At 38.4% G+C, this 22,213-nt stretch overlaps 3 protein-coding genes across 4 annotated transcripts; 1 reads left to right on the plus strand and 2 right to left on the minus strand.

Annotated features, from left to right (window-relative positions):
- Window positions 1-8,913: 8,913 nt before the first annotated feature.
- On the plus strand, window positions 8,914-14,288 carry LOC110860390 (lipase member I). The gene is made up of 4 exons (XM_022109422.1): window positions 8,914-9,070; window positions 13,449-13,745; window positions 13,808-14,015; window positions 14,120-14,288. Exons 1-4 carry the CDS (start codon window positions 8,914-8,916, stop codon window positions 14,286-14,288), a joined length of 831 nt encoding a protein of 276 aa, XP_021965114.1.
- Window positions 14,289-15,560: 1,272 nt separating this feature from the next.
- LOC118439236 lies at window positions 15,561-18,541 on the minus strand. 2 transcript variants are annotated; one of them, XM_035860371.1, is made up of 8 exons: window positions 17,296-18,541; window positions 17,083-17,223; window positions 16,848-17,021; window positions 16,554-16,776; window positions 16,456-16,473; window positions 16,237-16,395; window positions 16,080-16,170; window positions 15,561-16,017 (listed from the first exon to the last, which is right to left on the minus strand). In XM_035860371.1, the coding sequence occupies exons 1-8, from the start codon at window positions 18,503-18,505 to the stop codon at window positions 15,826-15,828; spliced, it is 2,208 nt and encodes a 735-aa protein (XP_035716264.1). In that variant the 5' UTR covers window positions 18,506-18,541; the 3' UTR covers window positions 15,561-15,825. The 2 variants fall into 2 exon arrangements, with proteins under 2 accessions (XP_035716264.1, XP_035716263.1); XM_035860370.1 differs by having other exon boundaries at window positions 16,080-16,395.
- On the minus strand, window positions 18,488-20,937 carry LOC118439237. Its single transcript, XM_035860372.1, has 5 exons — window positions 19,772-20,937; window positions 19,603-19,667; window positions 19,116-19,513; window positions 18,951-19,028; window positions 18,488-18,834 (listed from the first exon to the last, which is right to left on the minus strand). Exons 1-5 carry the CDS (start codon window positions 20,572-20,574, stop codon window positions 18,520-18,522), a joined length of 1,659 nt encoding a protein of 552 aa, XP_035716265.1. The 5' UTR covers window positions 20,575-20,937; the 3' UTR covers window positions 18,488-18,519.
- Window positions 20,938-22,213: the final 1,276 nt, after the last annotated feature.

A 22,213-nucleotide genomic window follows, 5' to 3' on the forward strand; every position in this document is an offset into this window, starting at 1 on the left:
CGACTAGTTTAAATTAATTATATTCGTTAAAAATGTACGTATGTATATGTATTTATGTAGAAATCGCAATCGCCAATTACATTACTAGTTAACATTGTTTGTATTTATATGTATGCATGTAGGAATCACAATCGTCAGTTTTTAGTTGTTCATTTATTGATGAGAAGGAAACGAGAGAAAGGGGACTAAACTTATCACCAAACCTGTTCCGTAAAAAACAAGCTGGAAATTTGCAAACCTCGCCTGGCTCCAGTCCGCAGCTGATTATTGTTGTATGATCTTACTTTCAAATTTTGTTATTTTATTTAGCTATGTGTAACATTTTAAAATAGTCAAATTTAATTACAGAATCAACCACAGCAGAACGTTAATCAGGATTACATCAATTCGGAACTCACTTTTAATGTAATTTCAACTTTGGACGAACTATCCGAATTCTCCAGTATTACCATCAGCCATGGCCAACGTTACATTAGTGAATAATGACCAGCTGATTACGATGACGGAGAAATTCACAACAGTGCAGGTGAGTTCTTATACGTCCAGGTAAAAGTTTAAAGTACAATTTTTGCGCCTTCACTATCATAGTTAGACCTATTTTAGGAATCCCCGTTAGAAAACTATGTTATGCCGGATGTAAACCAGCGAGCGATCGTTTCTAAACCCCAAAAGCCATATTATGGATTTGTAAGGATTTATTCACAATAAACAACTAACTCCTCCTTAATTATAAATTTAATATAATATTTCATTGCAATGTAGGATCTTAATACGATTTTGAGAGACAACGAGCAGGCTAGACGCGTTGTGGAAGAAAAAATTCCATCTAACGAATTTATACTTCGCAGCGACCGCATCGCCGTATGTAATGTTTTGATTGACGCAATCATTAAAATTCTTGGGACAAGGTGAGCCGCCACGTATCCATATATGTATGTATTATTTGAACTCGAGTTTATATGATTTATTTAAATTACTAGCCCAAGTAAGCAAGCAATGGAACATCTGGCGGTTGATCTTGTAAAATCTTATCCATCGCTTGGTGACCCAAGAAAGAAAAGTCTTGGGGCCTGTATGTGGTATCAAAGTTCGGCATTTGGGGGTGGACCAGCTGGCTTCCTCGAAGAAAGGTTGAAAAACCAAAGGAAGAAATTGGAATTAAACCAAGTAGCCATTGTTGATAATGTTGACATTTGTACTTTATCTTGGGATTCTGAGAATGAAGAAGGTATGTACATATGTGGAAACAAAATAAGAGATATTTTTTGAGATAGATTTTTTTAAATCACATACTTGATTACTTGACAGAAAATCCAGAGCGGGATGAAAAGATTTTGGAATATCTTCGCCAAAACAGAGGAGAAGGTGTTATTTCCAGCATGAAAACTACTGTTTTTATGCGGAGAACTGTCATCAGACATGAACTCAAGGACAACTTGGCTGGTTTCCTGAGACTTCCAGGGATTCTTCCGCGTTTGTTTGACATGGAGGGAATGGTAAGTTGACTTAATTTTGCGTGATCATCTTATGGGGATTAACTTATATGCTTTTACTTATTTAATGAGCAGATTGTACAAGATTTCGACTTAAGACATCCCGGGCTAAAACTTGTCAACTACGATCGCTGGCCTAAGGCGTCCAAACTGCTGCTGAACTACGCGGAGAAAAGTGGCGTGGATTATATTAGAAAACTAGATATTCATAAACCTCGCTGCGATTTGACTGACAGTAAGTGTCACATAATATTATTAACTAAATTTCTCCCGTCAAGCAAAATTCCCAAGCTACGTAATGGTCAATAATGCGATTGATAATTTTGCAGATGATGTGTCCTTAATGGCTTACGCCCTGCTGCCTTACATTCTTCCGTCATGCGCAAGAAAAATCGCAATCAGAGCGGAAGGCGTAAATGAAGACGAAGATGAACTCAGTGCACCTCAGCCAAAACGACCCACAAGCAGTAAATTGCAAAAGGGCCGAAAAAACGCTGCATTAACCGCCCGGTCTAGAACTGTGAAGGCATCGGATCTCGACTCGAGGAACAGCTTGATTTTATTCCGCTCGGTAACAAATTAATATACTATTAGATTCTTCGCACAACGTAGACTAATCGCATTTCAATATTTATTTGTTTTCCAGAAAAATACGCATGTGTCTAGCGTTTTAAGTGAAAATAAGAACCCTGCACCATTTATCTTGGCATTGGGATCGACATTTGACCTCAAGATGGAGTCATTTTTTGTAATTTTGGATAAATTTGCCATTCCTTGTGGAAACAGTTTCATGTTGGCCTTAGATACCTGCCTTAAAAGTTTTACCGTTTTCTATCTGCCTCCTCCCGTCGAATCAAAAGGTGTTTGGCAATTTCTTCAATACGGGATTGCTGGAAAACCTTGCGAGAATGAACTTTTGTCACCAGCCGTACAAGCTTTCATTGGGCAAATAATGCCTAGGTTGTGATTAATTATTTAGTTACAGTGTCGGACAGATGTCTACGTCCACATAGTCGCGTCAATTTCATTTTCAAATTTTCACTGAACTACTGAACCAATTTTCATCATTGATATATCAAATTCTCACAAATTTAACGTAATTTCATAAAACATATGAGTTATTTCTGAAAATTCTGGGAAAACTGAGAATCATAGTGCAGAGCGAGAGAGGATGAAATTTGAGCGGACAAAAGTCTACGTCCACTTCACTTTAATTGTCAACAACAAAAATCTCTCCAATTTATAAAATCAGGTAACTTAATAAATCTATCAATAACATATGCCGCATTAATTTTTAAATAATTTTCTTCCAGAAAAATATGATGGCGTCGACACGCAAGGAAATTCCTATCGCTATTCGAGATCTTGTCATTCAGGACTGGAAGGGTGGACAAAAAGGGGGGCTGTCGCAGAGACAAATAGGGACCAAGTATAAATTAGCAAGGACAACCATCCAGACAATCATTAAGAACTTTAGAGCTAATGGTTCAGTCCAAAACAAGGTCAGAAGTGGTCGAAAACCCATTTTGGCTCACCGAGAAGTACGCCACGTGCTCAACAAAGTCAACGTTACACCCTCACTTAGTGCTCCAAAGCTATCTACCGAGATCAAGGAGATGTTCGGCAAACAGGTTAGTCCTATGACCATCCAAAGAACACTGAATAAGGGAAATTTGAAATCCCACAGAGCAGTCCGGTAAGCCTAAGCCTCTTATTGTACCGAGGAATGCAACCAAACGAGTGAAGTTTGCCAGAGACCACATTTCCAAGCCACAAACATTCTGGGACAGTATTTTATGGACTGACGAGTCAAAGTTCAATGTCTTTGGGTCAGATGGGCGTCGTAGAGTGTGGAGATATCCAAAAGAAGCTTTGAATCCAAAAAATCTCAACCCCACAGTTAAGCACGGCGGCGGGTCGGTAATGGTGTGGGGATGCATGGCTTCAAGTGGGGCAGGAAAAATGGAATTTGTTGACGGAATTATGGACCAATACAAGTACCAGGGAATACTTGACCGTAATATCCAGGAATCTGTTCGAAAACTTGGACTTGGACGACGATTTGCCTTCCAACAAGACAACGATCCGAAACACTCTGCCACGTCCACCATGGAATACTTCAAGAAAAAAAATTTCGAAGCTAGAATGGCCTCCCCAATCTCCAGACTTGAATCCCATTGAGCATCTGTGGGACCACATTGAAAGAGAAATAAGAAAAAAATCTTTTTCAGGAATTCCGGGCCTAAAATCCAGAATTCGTGAAGTTTGGGAAACCATTTCTGAAGATGTGACCAAGAATTTGGTAAACTCTATGACTCGACGCCTTGAAGCCGTCCTTAAAGCGAACGGAGGCCCAACCAAATATTAAAAATTAATTGTTATAACATTCCTTATAAATTACAGTTTTTTTGTATGTTTTCTCTGACTGGACGTTGATTTTTGTCCATCCAATTGTTTTCATTTTGAATTAAAATACATCTCTGGCCTAAAATAAATTTTTTAGCGGAAAACTAATAATGTGCTATGAAATTACGTTAAATTTGTGAGAATTTGATATATCAATGATGAAAATTGGTTCAGTAGTTCAGTGACAATTTGAAAATGAAATTGACGCGACTATGTGGACGTAGACATCTGTCCGACACTGTAATTGCATAAGTATTTGTTATTCAATTAACCTATTTGTTAATTAATAAATGGGATAAATATTTTAGAATGCGAATCGATTAACCAAATTTATCTTTCATTTACTGCATTTTAATATTTAGTAGTACTGCAATTGACCCCATCCAGGGTAAATTAAACCAACTGAAACTCAGTAAATGTAACCCTGTTCAGCATTGTTACCACCGGAATGCGTTTACCCAGGTGTGCGTAAACTGCTTGTGGCTCCGAGTAAACTGCGTTACCCTTCTGCCTTCGCGAGCTCTGCAACCCTGCCTGGCGTAAGAGCACTTTTAATCCCACACGGCATAAGATTTTACTCGCACTGGCATTAACACTTTTAACAGTGTGAAAAAAGTGTGGAAATTGGGGCAAACATAGAGTTACACAATTTGCATAATGTGAGAATTTAAATATGTAGGACATAAAGAGATATTTGTCCTTTTCGCTTCCTCATGTTTTTATTTCATTTGAAGTGGATGGATGTCAAATGTAGGAATGAATGCGTAATCAAGGTAGATTATTATCGTGAATTAGATAGTAGAGAATGTGAGTTAGTATCACACACCCTTCTCTTTTTGGTGGTCGCCTTACTTATTTTATTTCTTTGTTTGCTACAAGTGGTACCCACATTTAGTGGGAAATTACACAACAGGTTAAATTCACAATACGTACATGCACGCATTGTGTGTCTTACATTGACTCATCACATATCGTCATTCTAATTCTAAATAGAGCTAAGTGCAGTGCATGCTTAATTTTAAATAAGGCTAAGTGCCGTAAGTTCTTAATTTTAAAAGGAGTTAATTGCACTTGTTTTAACTATAGTGTTTATTGTGCAGTTAGCTCTATTTATAATTAAGCATTCACTGCACTTTATTCCAAATAGAGCATTAGCTCTACTTGGTAGAACGGTAGAACGACGATATGTAGTTATCATACATGGGCCAATTACATTGATTCATGTAACTGGATTACCAATTACAAATTACTCGAAATTCGGTAATTGGATAACTTTCCCAATTAAATTACATTGAACTGGCCAAGTTACAAATTACAATTAAAGTAATTGGATTACATTTCAAATTACCAATTACTTTATTTTAGAAAGGTGCTAAATACACTGTTTTGGTTCATTAAAAAATTCGCCAAAAATCTTATTTTGATTGGATTTTCATAATTAAAGCATATTCGTGATCCTAGATAGTTGCTTTATCATATCCAATACCAAACTCAACTTTTTTGAAATTTGATTTTTTCAAAGATCAGAAAATTATCGAAAATATTCAAAAAAAATTCAAAAAATTAATTTTTGTGTCGGATATTATAAAACAACTATCTAGGATCACGAAAATGCTTACATTTCGGAAATCTTATCAAAATTGGATTTTTTGGTGAATTTTTGAAGTTGATAATTTTCGTGTTTTTCGCACTTTTGAGTGGGTGTGGCCTGTGCAAGTATGACCATGGAGTCAAACCACTTTAGGGGTATTTAGTACACTCATGGGATACTACAACATATCCAAAGGGCATCGAATTCTGTGAGTGACAACTGTGACAAGCTTTCCTCTTTAGCTTCAAAAGTAACCGAATTAAATAGTATTGAATTTTCACAATCTCCGCCATACTTAAATTTTGTTCTGGAATTGTGTAGGATGAATTCAAACGGAATTTGATAGATACAATTTGCACGTTTATTTTTTTACTAAATTGAATTGTCTATGCAGCAAATAAAATTCACCAAAAATTTGCAATAAATAATTAATTGTAAGATGTAAATGGAAATTTTACGTAAAATAGCGCAAAATAATGCAAAATAGCACGAAACAGTGTGGTTATGTTTGTTCGATAGTGCACAAATCCATTTTGTTTGGCGATGTACACTTTTCCAATGTAATTGGTAATTTGGAGTAATCCAATTACATTTATTTGAAAATCTCAGTTACCAATTACTAATTACTAGGGATGCAACGAGTACTCGATTAGACTCGGTACTCGGTGAACTCGGCGCATTTTTTGTGGGCTCGAACTCGGCCGAGTTTTCTTTGGAACTCGGCCGAGTTTTGTCATTAATATTTTACGGCAAAACAAGTAAATACCACGAAATAAATGTGGAGCTCTACTCCAAATTTCGATATCTTCCATAAAATCGAGAATGTAAAAATAATTATCTTGGTACATTTTCTTTATATTAACGCCTTTTTATCATTATGTAAGTTGTTGACATTATGTAAGTGAAAATGCACTTTACGATTGCCGTATTTTGGGGAGAAAATGAGAAATAACTCGGTTTTTCGAGCGCTCGATGACCGAGTTTTACCGGGTGCTCGAACTCGGTCGAGTTCGAGTACTCGGTCCAAAATTTTGCCGAGTACTCGAACTCGACTCGGTTTCAAAAATTAGGACTCGTTGCATCCCTACTAATTACCAATTACAATTTTAGAGAATGTTCAAATTACATTACCAATTACATTTTTTATAATCCAATTACGTAATTGGATTACATGTAATTGGCCCATGTATGATAGTTATACACAAAACAAAATCATTAAGATAATCCTATGTATAATAAGTCATATATATCTTCGATAAAGGAACCATCGATAGTATCAGTAATTTGTCAGGAGCAGTGCATGCGCCAAACCTTAAAATTTTGCAAAATTGTTTACACTAAAAATCTCGCTTGACACTCCTGACCATGCTTTAGATATATGGGGTCATGATTCCGGTAAGGATTTTCCGAAGATTGTGCACACATAAATATGTGTTCACCGTTTGCATATGTACGTATATATCTAGGACACGGAGTTTTTTAGGATAATTCATCACGTCACACTGCAACAAGCAACATACCTGCGTGTACATCCATAAATACTTGCTTAAAAATTCAATCCATCCATCTCCATCCACAAATTTCCTTTCACTCACAGTAGTGAAATCTCCATTCACTTTGGGTTTTTTCCTCACATATCATTAAGATACGTTTAGAATTGTATAAAATATGAAAATTTCTATGGAACAAATTTACCTCGTCACTTGGAAATAATTTGTGCCCAAACCTAATCTCCACCATTACTACTTCACTGTTCTAATGTTAACTTAATTGCGTAATACATAATACATAATTATATAATAAGTTACATAATAAACCTATTACGTAAGGATTTACAACTCAGTTCATCTGTCCTCTACTAATTCATGATAATGGGAATTTAATCGGATAATAAGAATCTTGCATTACAATGAAGTTATGTTATCTTCCACTTTTTGCAGGATTTTATTAGGTATTATTTTATCAGGAACTTGACAAGTACTGATATTTGTTACATATCTCTATATACACGCATACCTGTGTGAGTGTGTGTAAACCTAATTAATCACTATCAATGCGATTCCCAGGCAGGATTACCATGAATATAAAATTGTAATTGCTGACTTGCTCGACTACTACTTACTTACTTACTACTTACTTAACGTTCACTCACGCAGGTAAAGTCCCACACCAGGGACCTCCCCCTCGCCCAAGGCACAAGCGTCATTCCATCAGGACACTTGCCGTCTGTGGTGGAGCACCCCACACCCCCGCGTATTTGTTGCGCAGAGAACGGAGTCGGGCAATATCCTCCGGGATAACTGCCAAATCGGAGAGATGGGACAAAGTCTTGTCCAGAATGGGACGCTCCCACGCCGCTTGGACTCCTCTGACGGTTTCAGGTGGGAGGTCCGTCAGCCCGAGATCCGTCCAACGCTGCACCCCCTCTGCCATGGCGATGTCGTTGCCATGGAGATGGCCGGGAAGGGGACGTTCTACGTGGGGCAGGACGCTGTGGGCGGACGCGAGAAAACACGGTATCGCCACATCCACAGCGTGCCTGTCCCCGAGACCGCCTTCCTTCACGGGTAGGGAGGACTGCATCCACGCAGCCTCCTAGAGAGTACAGTTTAGGATCCCCTCGAGCGCGTCCTTTAGAGTGGCGTCATAATGGACGAGGGTTTCGTAGTCAGACGGCGCGATGGTGTCGTCGGAACATGCGAGGCGGATCGCTCCCTTGATGTCGCCGTCGGCGAGTTTCGCCTCCACTTTCTTCGCCGTCATGTCAAGTGGAGGTTTGTTGGAAGGTGGGCGCGGTGGGAGGGCACGAGGGATTGAGAAGCCGCTCTTTCCCCATAAATCTGTATTGTTCTTGACCCAAGTGGTCAAATTCTTGACACGGTCCTCCTTCTGAAGGACGGGGAGTGTTGCATAAGGGAAGAGCAACAGCTTTCCTCAACTTTCTTCATCGTTTGACTCCGTAATTTGCTCCAGAATCTTGGTGAGGCACTGCACCACCGGCCTTCTCGCACCCCGAGGTACCCTTCGTAAGGTGGGAGTGGTGGTCTTGAGTCGAGCGAGGATTTCCCCCCAGTCGTGTTGTTGTTGTTGTTGAGGTAAAGTTGGAGGTGCATCCGCCCACTGGATGCCCTCGTAGCAGTAGTGTGACTCTCGTCTGGCTCCAACGCGACGAGTCGTGGAGTCGGGGAAGAACTGAATATAATTGTCGAGGGTGGCCTCGGTGACTCCACCCTCCCCGCTCTGAGAGACAAAAATTGAGTAGCGGGTGAAAACGTCCGCCTTTTTCAGCCGAACTTGAGGTTGGGTGTTGTGGTCGACAGCCACGATGGACGTGCGGACCCACTCCCGGGCGGCCGGGTAGGTGTCGTTTTTGGTAACACCGGAGAAGTGGGCGCGACAAACGATCGGCATGGACGGGGGACGATGAGTGACGAGTCTGAAGTGGAAGGGGGTTCGACGTCGGAAATTGGGGCCGGTGTCGCCACTTCAGTCGAAGAAGGCTCGTCTCTACCTAGTCCAATGGCAGAGCGAGCGAAATCAAGAATCGATTTTCGTGGTCGACCGCGTGGACGTGGCGCAGGTGAGGAGTCGTCCCGCGGCGGCTGCGAAGAAAGAGGTTCGGTTGTGGACATAGCTGTGTGGGGCCTTGAGCGCGAAGAGGGACCAAGTAGTCCCACCCAAGGAAACAAAAATAATTAGTAGGATCCCGATAGTTCCAAGCCAATTGGCGAAAAAAACGAAAAGATTTGAAATATTTAATAAATATCTCGCCTGAATTAGGCATTTAAAATGCCTGAGAAAGGCCAGCCCCGTCAGAAAGCGGTCGCTCAAACTCCGCGCCGCTTCTGGGGGCGCAGGGACCTCCCCCCTACACGATTTGAATCGTGGCTTTTCCAGAAAACTCATATGACCATTATGCTTAATTCTTAACCAAATAGCCGTATAAAAACTACAGGGACTTTTACGCATAAATTAACCATTATTAGCTCACCCTGCGTAGCAGAGGAGCTATTGAATTCCTCTTGTCCGTCTGTCTGTCCGTCCGTCTGTCCGTCTGTCTGTTAACGACTCTTTTGCATCAATTGATGCTAATTAGAGCCAGTTATTGGCATTCCTGACCGACTTATTAGCACCAGTGATATCGAAGAATCGGAGACTCAAAATGGTGCGAAACAGTTGAGAAAATAGATGCTAAACGCACCAAAAGTGCAGAAGAACCGTCACAAACAGTTATGATTTTGACGTCAAATTTTTTAAGGTTTTATGTCAAAATCATGGTTTCTCTTCCCTCGTGTATTTTGCACCATTGGTGCAAAATTATATCCCAATTACATATATCTTTGTTCCGCATATTCTGTACCATTAATGTAAAATTTTGCCAAAATTGCGTATTCATTTTCTCCGCATATTCAGTAGCATTGGTATAAAATTATACCAAAATGGTTATTACAGGGTGAGCTACTTCTAACGTTACAACGGTTTATTAAACTTAAGCCTCGCCGCAACACAGGGGCTTCATTTAGCTTGCTGTATTATATTGTAGCCTGGATGAGTCATCGTCACAATACAGATATTTGTCGAATTTAGCTAGAATACACCAATTTCAACCTCTCTATTATATACTTATATGTTTGTGTTATAAATACAGTTACAAATCCATTCCTTAATTTCAAATGGTATACTAATCAAAATTTTTCAAACGGACTTTCCATAATCTGTACTTATAATAATTTTGTAATGATTTCCTACAAATTCGTAACGTATATGGCTCTGGAATTTGGTAATCACATGTATGTACTACAATATGGTAAGGATTTGGAAATAAACTCCACCATATCGGCGATAAACTTTACCGCATCGGTAATAAAAAATTACTAGTATGCATAGCGTTTGTACCAAAAATCGTAACGTATATCACTCCGAAAATTGCAATAATATTATAAGCACTGTGATAACAATTTTCTTCCCAGGCGCGGATCCAGAGCAGGACAGTTTTTACTACATTGATGAAGATGATGGTAACAAGACCGTCCAGGTGTATCTAACAAAAGCACCCAACACAGTTTCGAGCATGTTGGAGAGTGACATCCATTTCTACTTATATACAAGGTTAATCTTTAACTTATCGTTAGTGTTCTCAAAATAGGACCGGACCGGACCGATAAGCTTTGTCGGCCCGTACACCGACAAAGCTTATCGGTCCTGTCCGGTCCTAATTTGCGAACACTACTTTAACTGCATCAACGAACATATACGTCTCTCAATGAGTTAATGATTGAATATGTAAATACATGAATAGGAGGAGCCCTGCTGAATCTAAACTTTCTATGAACACCTCAAATGGAAACTGGACCAATTTTGATATAAATTCACCCACAAAATTCCTCGTGCATGGGTTTCTATCCTCCTATGATTCAAAAGATTTTCCTCAAGGGGCCAAAAACGGTAGGCATCAACCTTTCATTCACCATTAAAGCGGAAAAATGTTTAGCTTGAAAGTTACAAGTTATAACACTTCAACAGATCTTCGTGATTAGCCTAATCATCACTAGATTTCCTAACTCTGCTTAAACAATAAGGATTAGCTTAATTTTTAGGAATGAAGAGAAATCCATACTCTCTGCAATTCAGTTACTCCGCCATTTTGTCGGAGAGTAAGATACCAGTTGATAAAAGAGCAATGGCAGATACATGGTAGTGAGGGTTCCGGGTGAGATTTACCCCCGGTAATTAACCGTAATTAACGGTAATAACCACCTGACCTCACTGTAAAAATCATTTTGGGGCAAAATTAAACAAATTTAAATGAACAAAATCATAAAAACTACTGGAAATAACTGTGTAATTGATACAAATTTCGCAATGCCACTCCTAAATATATTTTGTCAATGCAATTTTAAAAGCAGATTGTTTAAAAATATTTATTTCTAGAAATTATAATTTAAAAACTAGTTTTAAACGAGACAGCATTTGTAAACGCGATAAGTTAGCATTTTCACAATTTTTCATGTTTTTCACAGTTTTTCATAGTAATTCCCACTGTGACTGGGAATTATCCAACAAAGTGTGAATTTCCGAAAAAAAATTGGTCAAATGCTAGGACGATTCAGATCGAATTGCGAGATCCTTAGTATTTCGAGTCACGGCGTGGTCATACATATTTTTATAAGAATTGCTCGGATTGCTTACTGGTACTTATCCTACAATTTGTAAAATTAATCAGTTTTATCAAACTACTATCATAGAAGCCCGTCTTAAACACGGGTGGCAATTACGTTTACGTTGCCGAGGATATTTTTAAGGTTTTAAAGATTTTTTTAAATGCTGGCAAACATTGTTACTAACGTTGCTAGGCTATGTTTTCTAGGTTGCTAAGAATTTTTTAATGTTGCTAAGGAATGCTTTAAAATCCATACTCCCAATGGGAGTCTCATACCCCCTTGCCCCCCCTTATGCCCCCTTACACACCCTCCCCGTCCCCCATCATTCCATACTCCTTGAAGCGCAAATATGTAGTTATGTTCCTGAAGATGATCCAGGTCAAGTGATCCCGTCCAAAGAGGTTTCAAGCGATAAATCTTGATCACGCGATAATTTGATATATAGGATTTTGTAGGATAATAATTAGATGCGAAATTCAAGAAAATCTGATATTTGGGAGATATTTTGGAAAATATAATTTAAATATCTCCAAAATATCAGTTTTCGTGAATTTGACAGCTAGTTCATATCCCACTAACAATGCGATGCCACCAGCGGTCTCGCTCCGGTTTTGATGAAACTACGTAATTGTGTAGATTTACATAAATAATTAGACACATGTTTCGGATTTTTTCATAATGCTCAGTTTGAACGAAGTTATAGTGGTATGAGAGCGAAAATTGACATTTTTTCCCTGGCCAATACGTTGACTTTTGCTTTCATTTTTCCTCTTTTTTCCTCACTTTCGCTTCTCGCAACTTTGAGAATATAATTATCGAAATCAGAATTGAAAATACAAATATGCAAAATAAATACGTAACTGCAATTAGAAAAAATTGAGTAATGTAAAGTTAATGACAATTGTTATTTTATTTAATAAATAATAAATTATTGCCGTTGAGAATATTTTTTTTCCTTCTAATATTTAAAAAAGGGTTTAAATTTAATAATTTATCTAGCAAAATAACGATTACCGTTAATTTAACATAACTCAATTTGTTTTAATTTCAGTTACATATTTATTTTGTATATTTGTATTTTCAATTCTGATTTCGAGAATTATTCTCAAAGTCAAAGTTGCGAGACGCGAAAGTCAGGAAAAAAGAGAAAAAATGCAAGCAAAGGTCAACGTATTGGCCAGGGAAAAATGTCAATTTTCGCTCACTCATATAACTTCGTTCAAACTGAGCATTATGAAAAAATCCGAAACATGTGTCTAATTGTTTATGTAAATCTACATAATTACGTAGTGTCGTTAAAATCGGAGCGAGACCGCTGGTGGCATCGCATTGTAAGTTCTATAGTGTTTCAAACTAAGAATGTGGTCTAGATCAATCGATTTGGCACCTCTCTGGATACGATGTGACAGGTTTACTCCGGTCGTCCCCAGGACTAACAATTTTCCATATTCACTCTTAACGACGCATCGCAACCACCAAGAAAATGTCAGTTTCATATACCCCTAAATATTTCATTATTAAAAAAATAATGTCACCTGTCAGGAATTTGTGTAAAATTCTCCACAACTACTTGTGTCCCAAACAATTAGGAAACAATTCCTGATTGGCCAATTAAAAATCTACCACCAACCAGAATGCCGTTCTGGAAAATTTCAACGTGACGGACTTTTATAATTTATAACATAGATTTACCCACTGCTTAAAACTTGAATAACAATTTGATTCCCTTTTAATAATCACACCATAATCAATTCAAGTTTATACAACATCTTAAAAACCGCGGATATTAATTTTCAGCCTATGTCCAACACTTTAATCAGCAAAACGTTAATCTTATCCTCGTTGATTGGAAGAAAGGAGCACGCTTAGTCGTGGACAGTCAGGGGTTCAAATTTTATGGGAACGCTGCCGAAAATACGAACGTTGTTGCTAACCAAGTTGTAAAATTTATCACTTGGATGATTAATAACGGAAAGGCTAAGTTGGAAGATATGCACTTCATTGGACACAGTTTGGGAGCACAGACATGTGGCATTGCGTCAGATCGGTTTTCTAAGGCTAATCCTGGAGGAGGAAAATTTACAAAAATTACAGGTACATATATTTGCACACTTTTAGATTTTTTAGATTTTTTTTACTCTTGAATTTTATATAAGCCCTCGACCCCGCACTTCCATGTTTTGGCGATATATTTTCAAACATTTGCAATATCTTGGTTGGAGCGAAAAATGAGGATCGTTTATCTCCCGATGATGCCGACGTTGTTCATGTGATCCATTCTAATCCATCCGGCTTCGGAGTGTATGATCCCGTTGGAACGGCAGACTTTTATTTAAACGGTGTTGCCCCAGTCCAACCAGGTTGCTTCCCATTTTTTATTATCATTAAAGGAGTTCTGATTCCTGTACCGCATAGTAAGTTTCTCTTAAAGCATTTACATAAATTTAGAACTCGATTCAAAAGGATTTTCTAAATCTAGGCACATGCAGCCATTCAAGAGCTCATCAAGTTCTGACGGTGTCGATTGATAAATCCATGTATTTCAAGGCTTGCACCTGCGCTAATATGTGGAACCTAGCTATGGAAACGTGTGAATGCCAGAACCACATTGGAATGGGGGAGTACACGTCGAGATAGTTAGTTAAAGCATTATAGTATTTATTTTTAAATAATTACGGGAAAAGCTATACTACCCGGATGAAAATGGACTGGCAAAAATTGGCCCAAATTTCTTCAGGATACCGTTCTGCATGAGTGTTGTGTAGCATTCTGCAGACTTATGCATATATGTTTATGCAGAACTCTACTGCAGAAATTTATTTGCAAACTCTTGCTGAAATATTTGGGGAAAATATATGTAGTCAATTTTTCGCCTGGCCATTTTCGTATAGGTATAAATACTGTTTATTTTTCAAGTTCGACTGGACTGTATATTGTGGAAACAAACAGCACCCCACCTTATGCGATGGATAGGTTGCCAGGAGGGAGGGATGGGACGGGATCCAACTTTCGCCCTCAGTTTAAACTTACTTACTTGCTCATGACAATTACATATACAATTTATTTCTAATTTCAATAAAATAAAATTCCGATCGCTTTGCATTGTTCAGATTTGGAGATGGGTGTGAATGTTAATCGGCTTATACCATCATTTTCTTAGCGCAACATAATCAACTCTCATCACGTTTTACCCTGACTCGGTTCACGTAAAGGGCGCTATGTTAATTAAACCTTCATACAATATATGGACCATACAAAGATGCACTACCATACTGTGGATGAAGTTCTAACCCTGCAGACTTATTACACCGCTTTGTAGCATTAATTTCACGACGTCACCGGTCAAAAAAATTTTTTCCTCCAAACTGGTCCAAAATAAAAGTCTAGCATGGGAATAGTATAGAAAAATTATTTTAGCGTTCTATGACCCCTGGGTCATGAATTAAGGGCCCCTGAAGGGTCAAATAGCGTTCCCTGATAACCCCATGCAAATGGGGTATCAAATTAATCCCCTGGACCAGGGGAACCAGAAAAATATTTTTATAAATTTTTATGACCCTTGAGTCGTGAACTAGGAGCCCTTGAAGGGTTAAATATCATTCCCTCACAACTAAAGGCAAGTGGGGTATCAAATTAATCCCCTGGACAAGGGGAACCCAAAAAATATTTTTCTAGATTTTTTTGACCCTCAGGTCAAGAGTTAAGGGCCCCCGAAGGGTCAAAATAGTAACCATGGTAACCCCATGCAAGTGGGGTATCAAATTAATCCCCTGGCAAAGGGCAAGCATAAAAATATTTTCCTGAATTTTTTTGACCTATCGGGCAACAGTTAAGGGTCCCTGAAGGGTCAACATAGTAACCATGGTAACTAAGGTGAATGGGGTATCAAATTAATCCCCTGGACCAGGGGAATCAGAAAAATATTTTTTGGTTTTTGTGACGTATAGGTCAAGAGTTAAGGGCCCCTGAAGGGTCAAATAATAACTTATTGTATTTTACTAAACGGGACATTATTTTAAAGTTTTCAGTTTTGCAAGAATGTTAAGTAGAGAGGGGTAGGCATATTTTTGAAAATTTCGTACAAATTTAATGAATAATAATTCTTAACACTATGTACAAATCGGATTCACTATTTATAATATTTATTATGTATTGAATCCATTGAAGTTAAAATCTAGGTTGATTCTGGTGGGAAGGTTAATCTCCTCCTAGAAGTTGCACATTCTTCTTCAGGCAAGTCTTCTTCTTCCCCAGCCTGTGAGTATTCAATATCATTGTGTATTTGCATTCGGAATCTATCAACTACTTCGTCAACATCGTCAGGGTCCTCATCTTCGTCGTCAGACACATCATCTGCTGCTGTAATCTGTATATTATGTATAAGTTATGTATTTTTTTACTAATAGTTTACTGTCACCAAGAACTCACTCGAATGGGGTTGGCTGAAGCTACACGTGTTTGGAAGTCATCATGGAAGTCATCAAAATGTCCATCATTTTTCCAATACTCGTCCTCCAATCTATTTACAATAATAATGTAGAAATTGCGAATTATTCCCATAATAGCGAATCTTGGTTTTACGAACCGGTGCACATGTTTGATGTGTTTCTGCCATTGTTCCTTTGTGTATGTTGTCATAATTCTCTCAGCCTCAGCTTGTGCAAACTCAGCGGTCCCCTGTGTGTTTGCAGCCCTAACTGCGTGCTTGATGTCTTTCCACACGTACTCAATTGGGTTCAAGTCGCTAAAAATAGTTATTACATGAATATTCTTATTACCGTTACCTATGATTACCAGTTCTTACCAGTTATATGGGGGTAATCTGGAAAATACGTAAATACAGTGTTTAAATAAATATTACAAATTATTAGTAAATTACCCATGAATAGAAAATAACTTTACCGGACAACAGTGTTTCCATATTTCAATGCCTCCTTATCCACAATGTAATATTCATTTCCGTTTTTAAGGTCTTGAACCATTTTCCATAATTCAGGTCGTCTCATTTGCTTTACAGGTTTTAGTTTCAGCTTTTCAGGGCCCTCTAAATTATCATTCAGCCAGTCGTATAGCTCTTGTTTTCGGGATGTAGATTTTGGGGCTTCCTTGGTGCTGTGATACGGAGCTGACAAATTTAAATAAATGAAATTCAAATTAAAATGGAATTTACAAATACAAATTATTGGATGATAATACCGTTATCAATAACAATTATGCATGGACCATAATTATCTTTTATCTTTTGATTAAGATCCTTCCACCAAACCATGTAAGCGACACCGTTAACGTTTGCGTGGTAATCCATCTGGACTTTCTTCTTTGATACTGGATATACCTTCATAGCGCCAGGTACGAATCCATCCTCTCCACCTGTGAAGATAATTATTATTTTGAAATAATTTCCTATTTAATGTGGATAGTTGAACTGCACCTGCATGCATCACAATGATACGTGGTCCTCTAGAAATTTTCGGGTTTTGGAAGGAGTATAAAGCCGCTTCATGAAATGACTTTGGTGAATTAATAACCCAGCCTTTTCCAGTTCTAGCATAACTATCGACCCACGTTTCATCTGAATAAATATAATGCATTAATAATTATATTAAATTAAATTAAAACATTTTTGATATTTAATCAGCCAAACCTGTGTAGACAACACATTTTGGGTTCTCGGACTGACGATTTTTAATCATTACGGACAGATATTCATATCGCTTCTGCACGATGTCTGATCTCATGAGGATAACTGCTCGCTTATCAACAGTTTTGAATCTAAATCCTAATTGCTTAATGAGTTTTCTTAACGTCCACTTGGAACATTTGAACGCTGTAAGAGTTTCTCCTCGGGCTATCCGACCATCTTCTTCTTCCTTGACTTCCTCCATCAGTTTTGTGTATACGTTATGCATTGTTGGTGCTTGATTATTAGCATAGAATTGATGAATGATTCGTTTAACGTGCTCAGTTCGGAAGTCGTCAAACTGATCCATCACCGGCGTTGGTCTAATACGTTTCTTACCAGGTGTTTTTATACTATTCGTTTTGTAATTCTCCATTGTCTGATAAACTGTTCTCTCTCCAATTCCTAGAATCTGGCTAGTTTTGGTGACAGAGTTTCCTGTTAGTATTTCACACTGTACCTGGTTACTGTCAAAGAATACTTTGGCGTTGACAATTAACTTTTGAGCTGTCGCCTGTAGTGAAACACCAAGTAGTTGGAATGGGAGTTTAGTATTTGGTTGTTTACAGTCGTTTTTCGCTTTCGGTGTTGCTTTCTCAATTTCAAAGGCTAATTGTTGCATAGGAAAACTCGTAGGACTGCACCTCGAAAGACTAAGGTAAGGTTTGGTTCCATCATTCCGTCTAGGAACATCAGATAAAGGAATTCGCATTTCACCTTCCCCCAATACCTGTTCTTTAGCTCTGAGAAGGGAATAGAAATATCCACACTCAGAATCCGGACAAGGAGGACCAACAATTAGGACATCTTGAATGAACTCGTTTATAAGGTTCATCTTTTCGTCGTTTATGGGGGTTGGGAGATAGCCTACCGTGTCACTGCCGGGTGGAACATTTTGGATTAGTGAAAAAGATTGAACTGCTTGATGAAATTGCCCTTGATTGTGTCCGAAGTGAAGTAAAATTATGCAGTACGTCAATGACTCGGCAGGTAAGATTCCTTCGAGATGGTCACTAGTAATCTGGCTGTCAGAAAACAACATATCTGGTGCAACTTGTTTCGATCCGAGGACAAAGTAGAAATTTTTTATTTTGCGTTGCGTAGTTTGTTTCTCTTGTATGATTGAGAAGATCTTGTTCTGGAAAGATGCGTACATTACTTGGTGGATAGTCATCCCGCCCACAAGGATTATTTCAACGAATCCGTTAAGTGAATTAGTTTTTGGAGGACGAGCGCCTTTTGGGCAAATACATGTTCAATAAACGAAATCTGGTTATCATCATTCTTGGTTGCAAATTCGTTCAAAATCATCCTACATCCCCCTTTGTAAGGGGCCGTTGGGTAAATGTCTGTTCCCACACATGTATCTTCACCTTCTGTACTCTTGGATGCATACTCTGTATTTGAAGTGTCCATTGGTGATTCACCGCCAGGAGCTGACCCTTCCCCTAACTCTTCACGTTGTCCACAGTGCCCACGTTCATCATCTCCATCACCATCCTCCTGTATTGATCAGAACAAAAACGTACATGAGCTTGTTACTACAATAACAATTTCACGATGTCCCCCACAACATCCGCGGTCGCTGCTATTTATAAATATGTTGCAATATTTCTCACAAGTGCGTCTGCATTGGTGTCCATTTCATCCACATTTGAGCATGGCATGACGAGGGAATTCATGTCAGACTGTTTTTGCTAAAAGTGATAAACTTGCGTCTGTGCTCTCAGACAATAAATCGATGAATCTGAGCTAGCATTAATAGTGCAAAAATATAATCTTACATCGATATGCGGTGGATTTACATTAGTTTCTGGATCCACCGTGTAGCAGCTCCCTAGCCAAATATTTTGCAGAATACTTATCCACTTTGACTCCTGAGCTTGGCCTTCCCAGATGGCACGAGCAGTTGTTAGTGTTCCTGCTGAAGTTTTATCGTACACCGTTTCATGTGCAAAATGCAAAGTTAAACTGGGATAAAATCCTGCTGGGTAGAAATATAAGAAGGATGTATAGGACCCTCCAATTTGACTTTCGAAATATTTTTTGGCACTCATTGCGGCCGCAAAAAGTGGGAACAGATCTTTTCGATGTAATTGCACAGTAGTTAGAAGTGCCTCGTCTGCCTCTGATGGTAGAACCCCTAGCAAATAATCGACGTCATGTTTGCGGCATGCTGCATCTGTGAATAATATCAACACACAAATTATAAAATTAATTTTCACAAATTTGACTTGGTTAGTGTATGAGCATAAATTGGGCAACAATTACCAACAGCATTTATTGGGCCACCGAGATCATCCTGCTTCTCAATATCGGTGGCAGGCCCGCAATATCTTAATTAATACCAATAATAAAATTATGTTAATAAAGAATCATTTCATAAAGATTCCAATCGCAACTTTAAAAATAAAAAAACTCATCCAAAATAACCAATTACCTATATCCAGGGAGATTGAAAGGTAATCCGCTTGGCGCCTTTTTAACTTTAGCTTTCTCCAAGGAAAGTATAATACCACGTGGGCGTCGGAGAGATCCAGGATGGAAAAATGCATCTTGACGAAGATGAAAGCAAGATGGCAATTTACCTTCGTTGGTAGGAATAAACGTGTGCTTTCTGGCAAAGAAGGCTGAATGCAGGAGACTTGTGTAGTTGAACCTGATGCATGATATTTGGTTGCACAGAATTAGAACTGTGCATGCAGAAGGAAGAGGAGTAGTGCCTTGAATAGCTTTAGTTACTGCTTGCTTGGTGGTACAGTTCTTCGTTTCAGCCGCTATATTACAATAAGTGTCACTAATTTTTTCCTGAGTTAAGTCGGATAGTTTATTGGATGGAAATGTGTGGTTGGCGTTTGAAATTGTGATGTTATTTAGTAGATAACGGCTGGCATCCACGAAACTTTTAAAATAAAAAGTTACATAGCTTTCACTTCCCCATATCCGTATCTTTTTATTTTCATACTCTACTTCTTCAATTTTGATAGTGTCACTGAAGAACATAACAGTTTCATTAATTTCCATACACATCGTTTGATTACATATCAGAAATTCACTGCAATTGGATGGTAATGTCTCCTTGAACCAGATAACCAATCCACCCAGGTTATCCGTCTCATCACACACAACTTTAACCTGTTTATCTATTTCTATTTTATCGACATTCGCGCAACTTTTACCACAAACACAATGAACTATATATAACACATACAGTGTTCCATAAATTAAGTTATGCAACGTCATCTTCAATTTTAAAAATTAATAATTGAGCGGATACCAGTAAGTACAAACTCCAAAACTTAAATTTCAAAATGTCGACTGGAGAAGCCAGCAAGGATAAGGGGTCTCCCATCACCTCATATATTTATAATGCATCAGTTTTTAGGGGATATTCATCACCCCAACCGTTAACCCAATCCTTCCCCAAACAAGATGGTGCATAAAGATATGTATATGAGAAAGGGACCAGTTTATACAAACATAAGTATGCTGCCTGAGACAGGCTATGAAGCCTGGTTACCATGGTTACTATGTTGACCCTTCAGGGACCCTTAACTCTTGACCTATAGGTCAAAAAAATTCAGGAAAATATTTTTATGCTTGCCCTTTGCCAGGGGATTAATTTGATACCCCACTTGCATGGGGTTACCATGGTTACTATTTTGACCCTTCGGGGGCCCTTAACTCTTGACCTGAGGGTCAAAAAAATCCAGAAAAATATTTTTTGGGTTCCCCTTGTCCAGGGGATTAATTTGATACCCCACTTGCCTTTAGTTGTGAGGGAATGATATTTAACCCTTCAAGGGCTCCTAGTTCACGACTCAAGGGTCATAAAAATTTATAAAAATATTTTTCTGGTTCCCCTGGTCCAGGGGATTAATTTGATACCCCATTTGCATGGGGTTATCAGGGAACGCTATTTGACCCTTCAGGGGCCCTTAATTCATGACCCAGGGGTCATAGAACGCTAAAAATAATTTTTCTATACTATTCCCATGCTAGACTTTTATTTTGGACCAGTTTGGAGGAAAAAATTTTTTTGACCGGTGACGTCGTGAAATTAATGCTACAAAGCGGTGTAATAAGTCTGCAGGGTTAGAACTTCATCCACAGTACTGTATGCACTATAATGCTGTATGGTAGTGCATCTTTATTAAATTCGTCGTTCCCGATTCATCACTTGTATTGTACATTTGTAAAAGTGATCCTCTACGGTAGAGGCTCTACCAGCGGTGACTCGCACATGTACAATGTATGAAACTTTTTTATGGACGTATTTCCATGTATTTCTCAAATGAGTCAGCGTCACCTCCTTGTATGTCCAGGCTGTCATAATCATCTGCTGCACGGATTACATTTCACCACCAATTTTACATCCAAAATCTAACTTTGTTTCTATTTATATTGACATCATCCGCATTAATCAATGAATCTGTATAAAATCTAAAATCAAACACTGCAGTGCAGTAACCACATGCAAGAAGTAACCGAAAGAAATTGGTTTATTGCGGTTTCTTGCAGCTATTTTTACCCGCAAGAAATGCAAGAAACGATTTGGGGCGAAAGGAGACTCACTTTTATTAATAAATCAAGAAAAGAAGTGAAAGTTGTTACTCCAACAGACTTATATTGCTTAAACTATTTATCACATGTCACCAAAGTGTAAATAAATTCTCTCAAATGAATACATCTGGGGTGGTCCATAAATTATGTCACGGTGAGTATGGGGGGGAGGAGTTCCCAGCATCCGTGACAAACCGTGACATAGGGGGGTGGGGGGTGGCTGATTTGTGACATCACGTTTCATATGCCAATTTTGTCAAGATTTGTACAAATTCAAAAAATTGCATAATTCGAAAAATTTGTAAAAATATAAAAAATG

Source organism: Folsomia candida, unplaced genomic scaffold (assembly GCF_002217175.1).
Source record: "Folsomia candida strain VU population unplaced genomic scaffold, ASM221717v1 Fcan01_Sc032, whole genome shotgun sequence".
In the NCBI taxonomy this organism is placed as follows: Eukaryota; Metazoa; Arthropoda; class Collembola; order Entomobryomorpha; family Isotomidae; genus Folsomia; species Folsomia candida.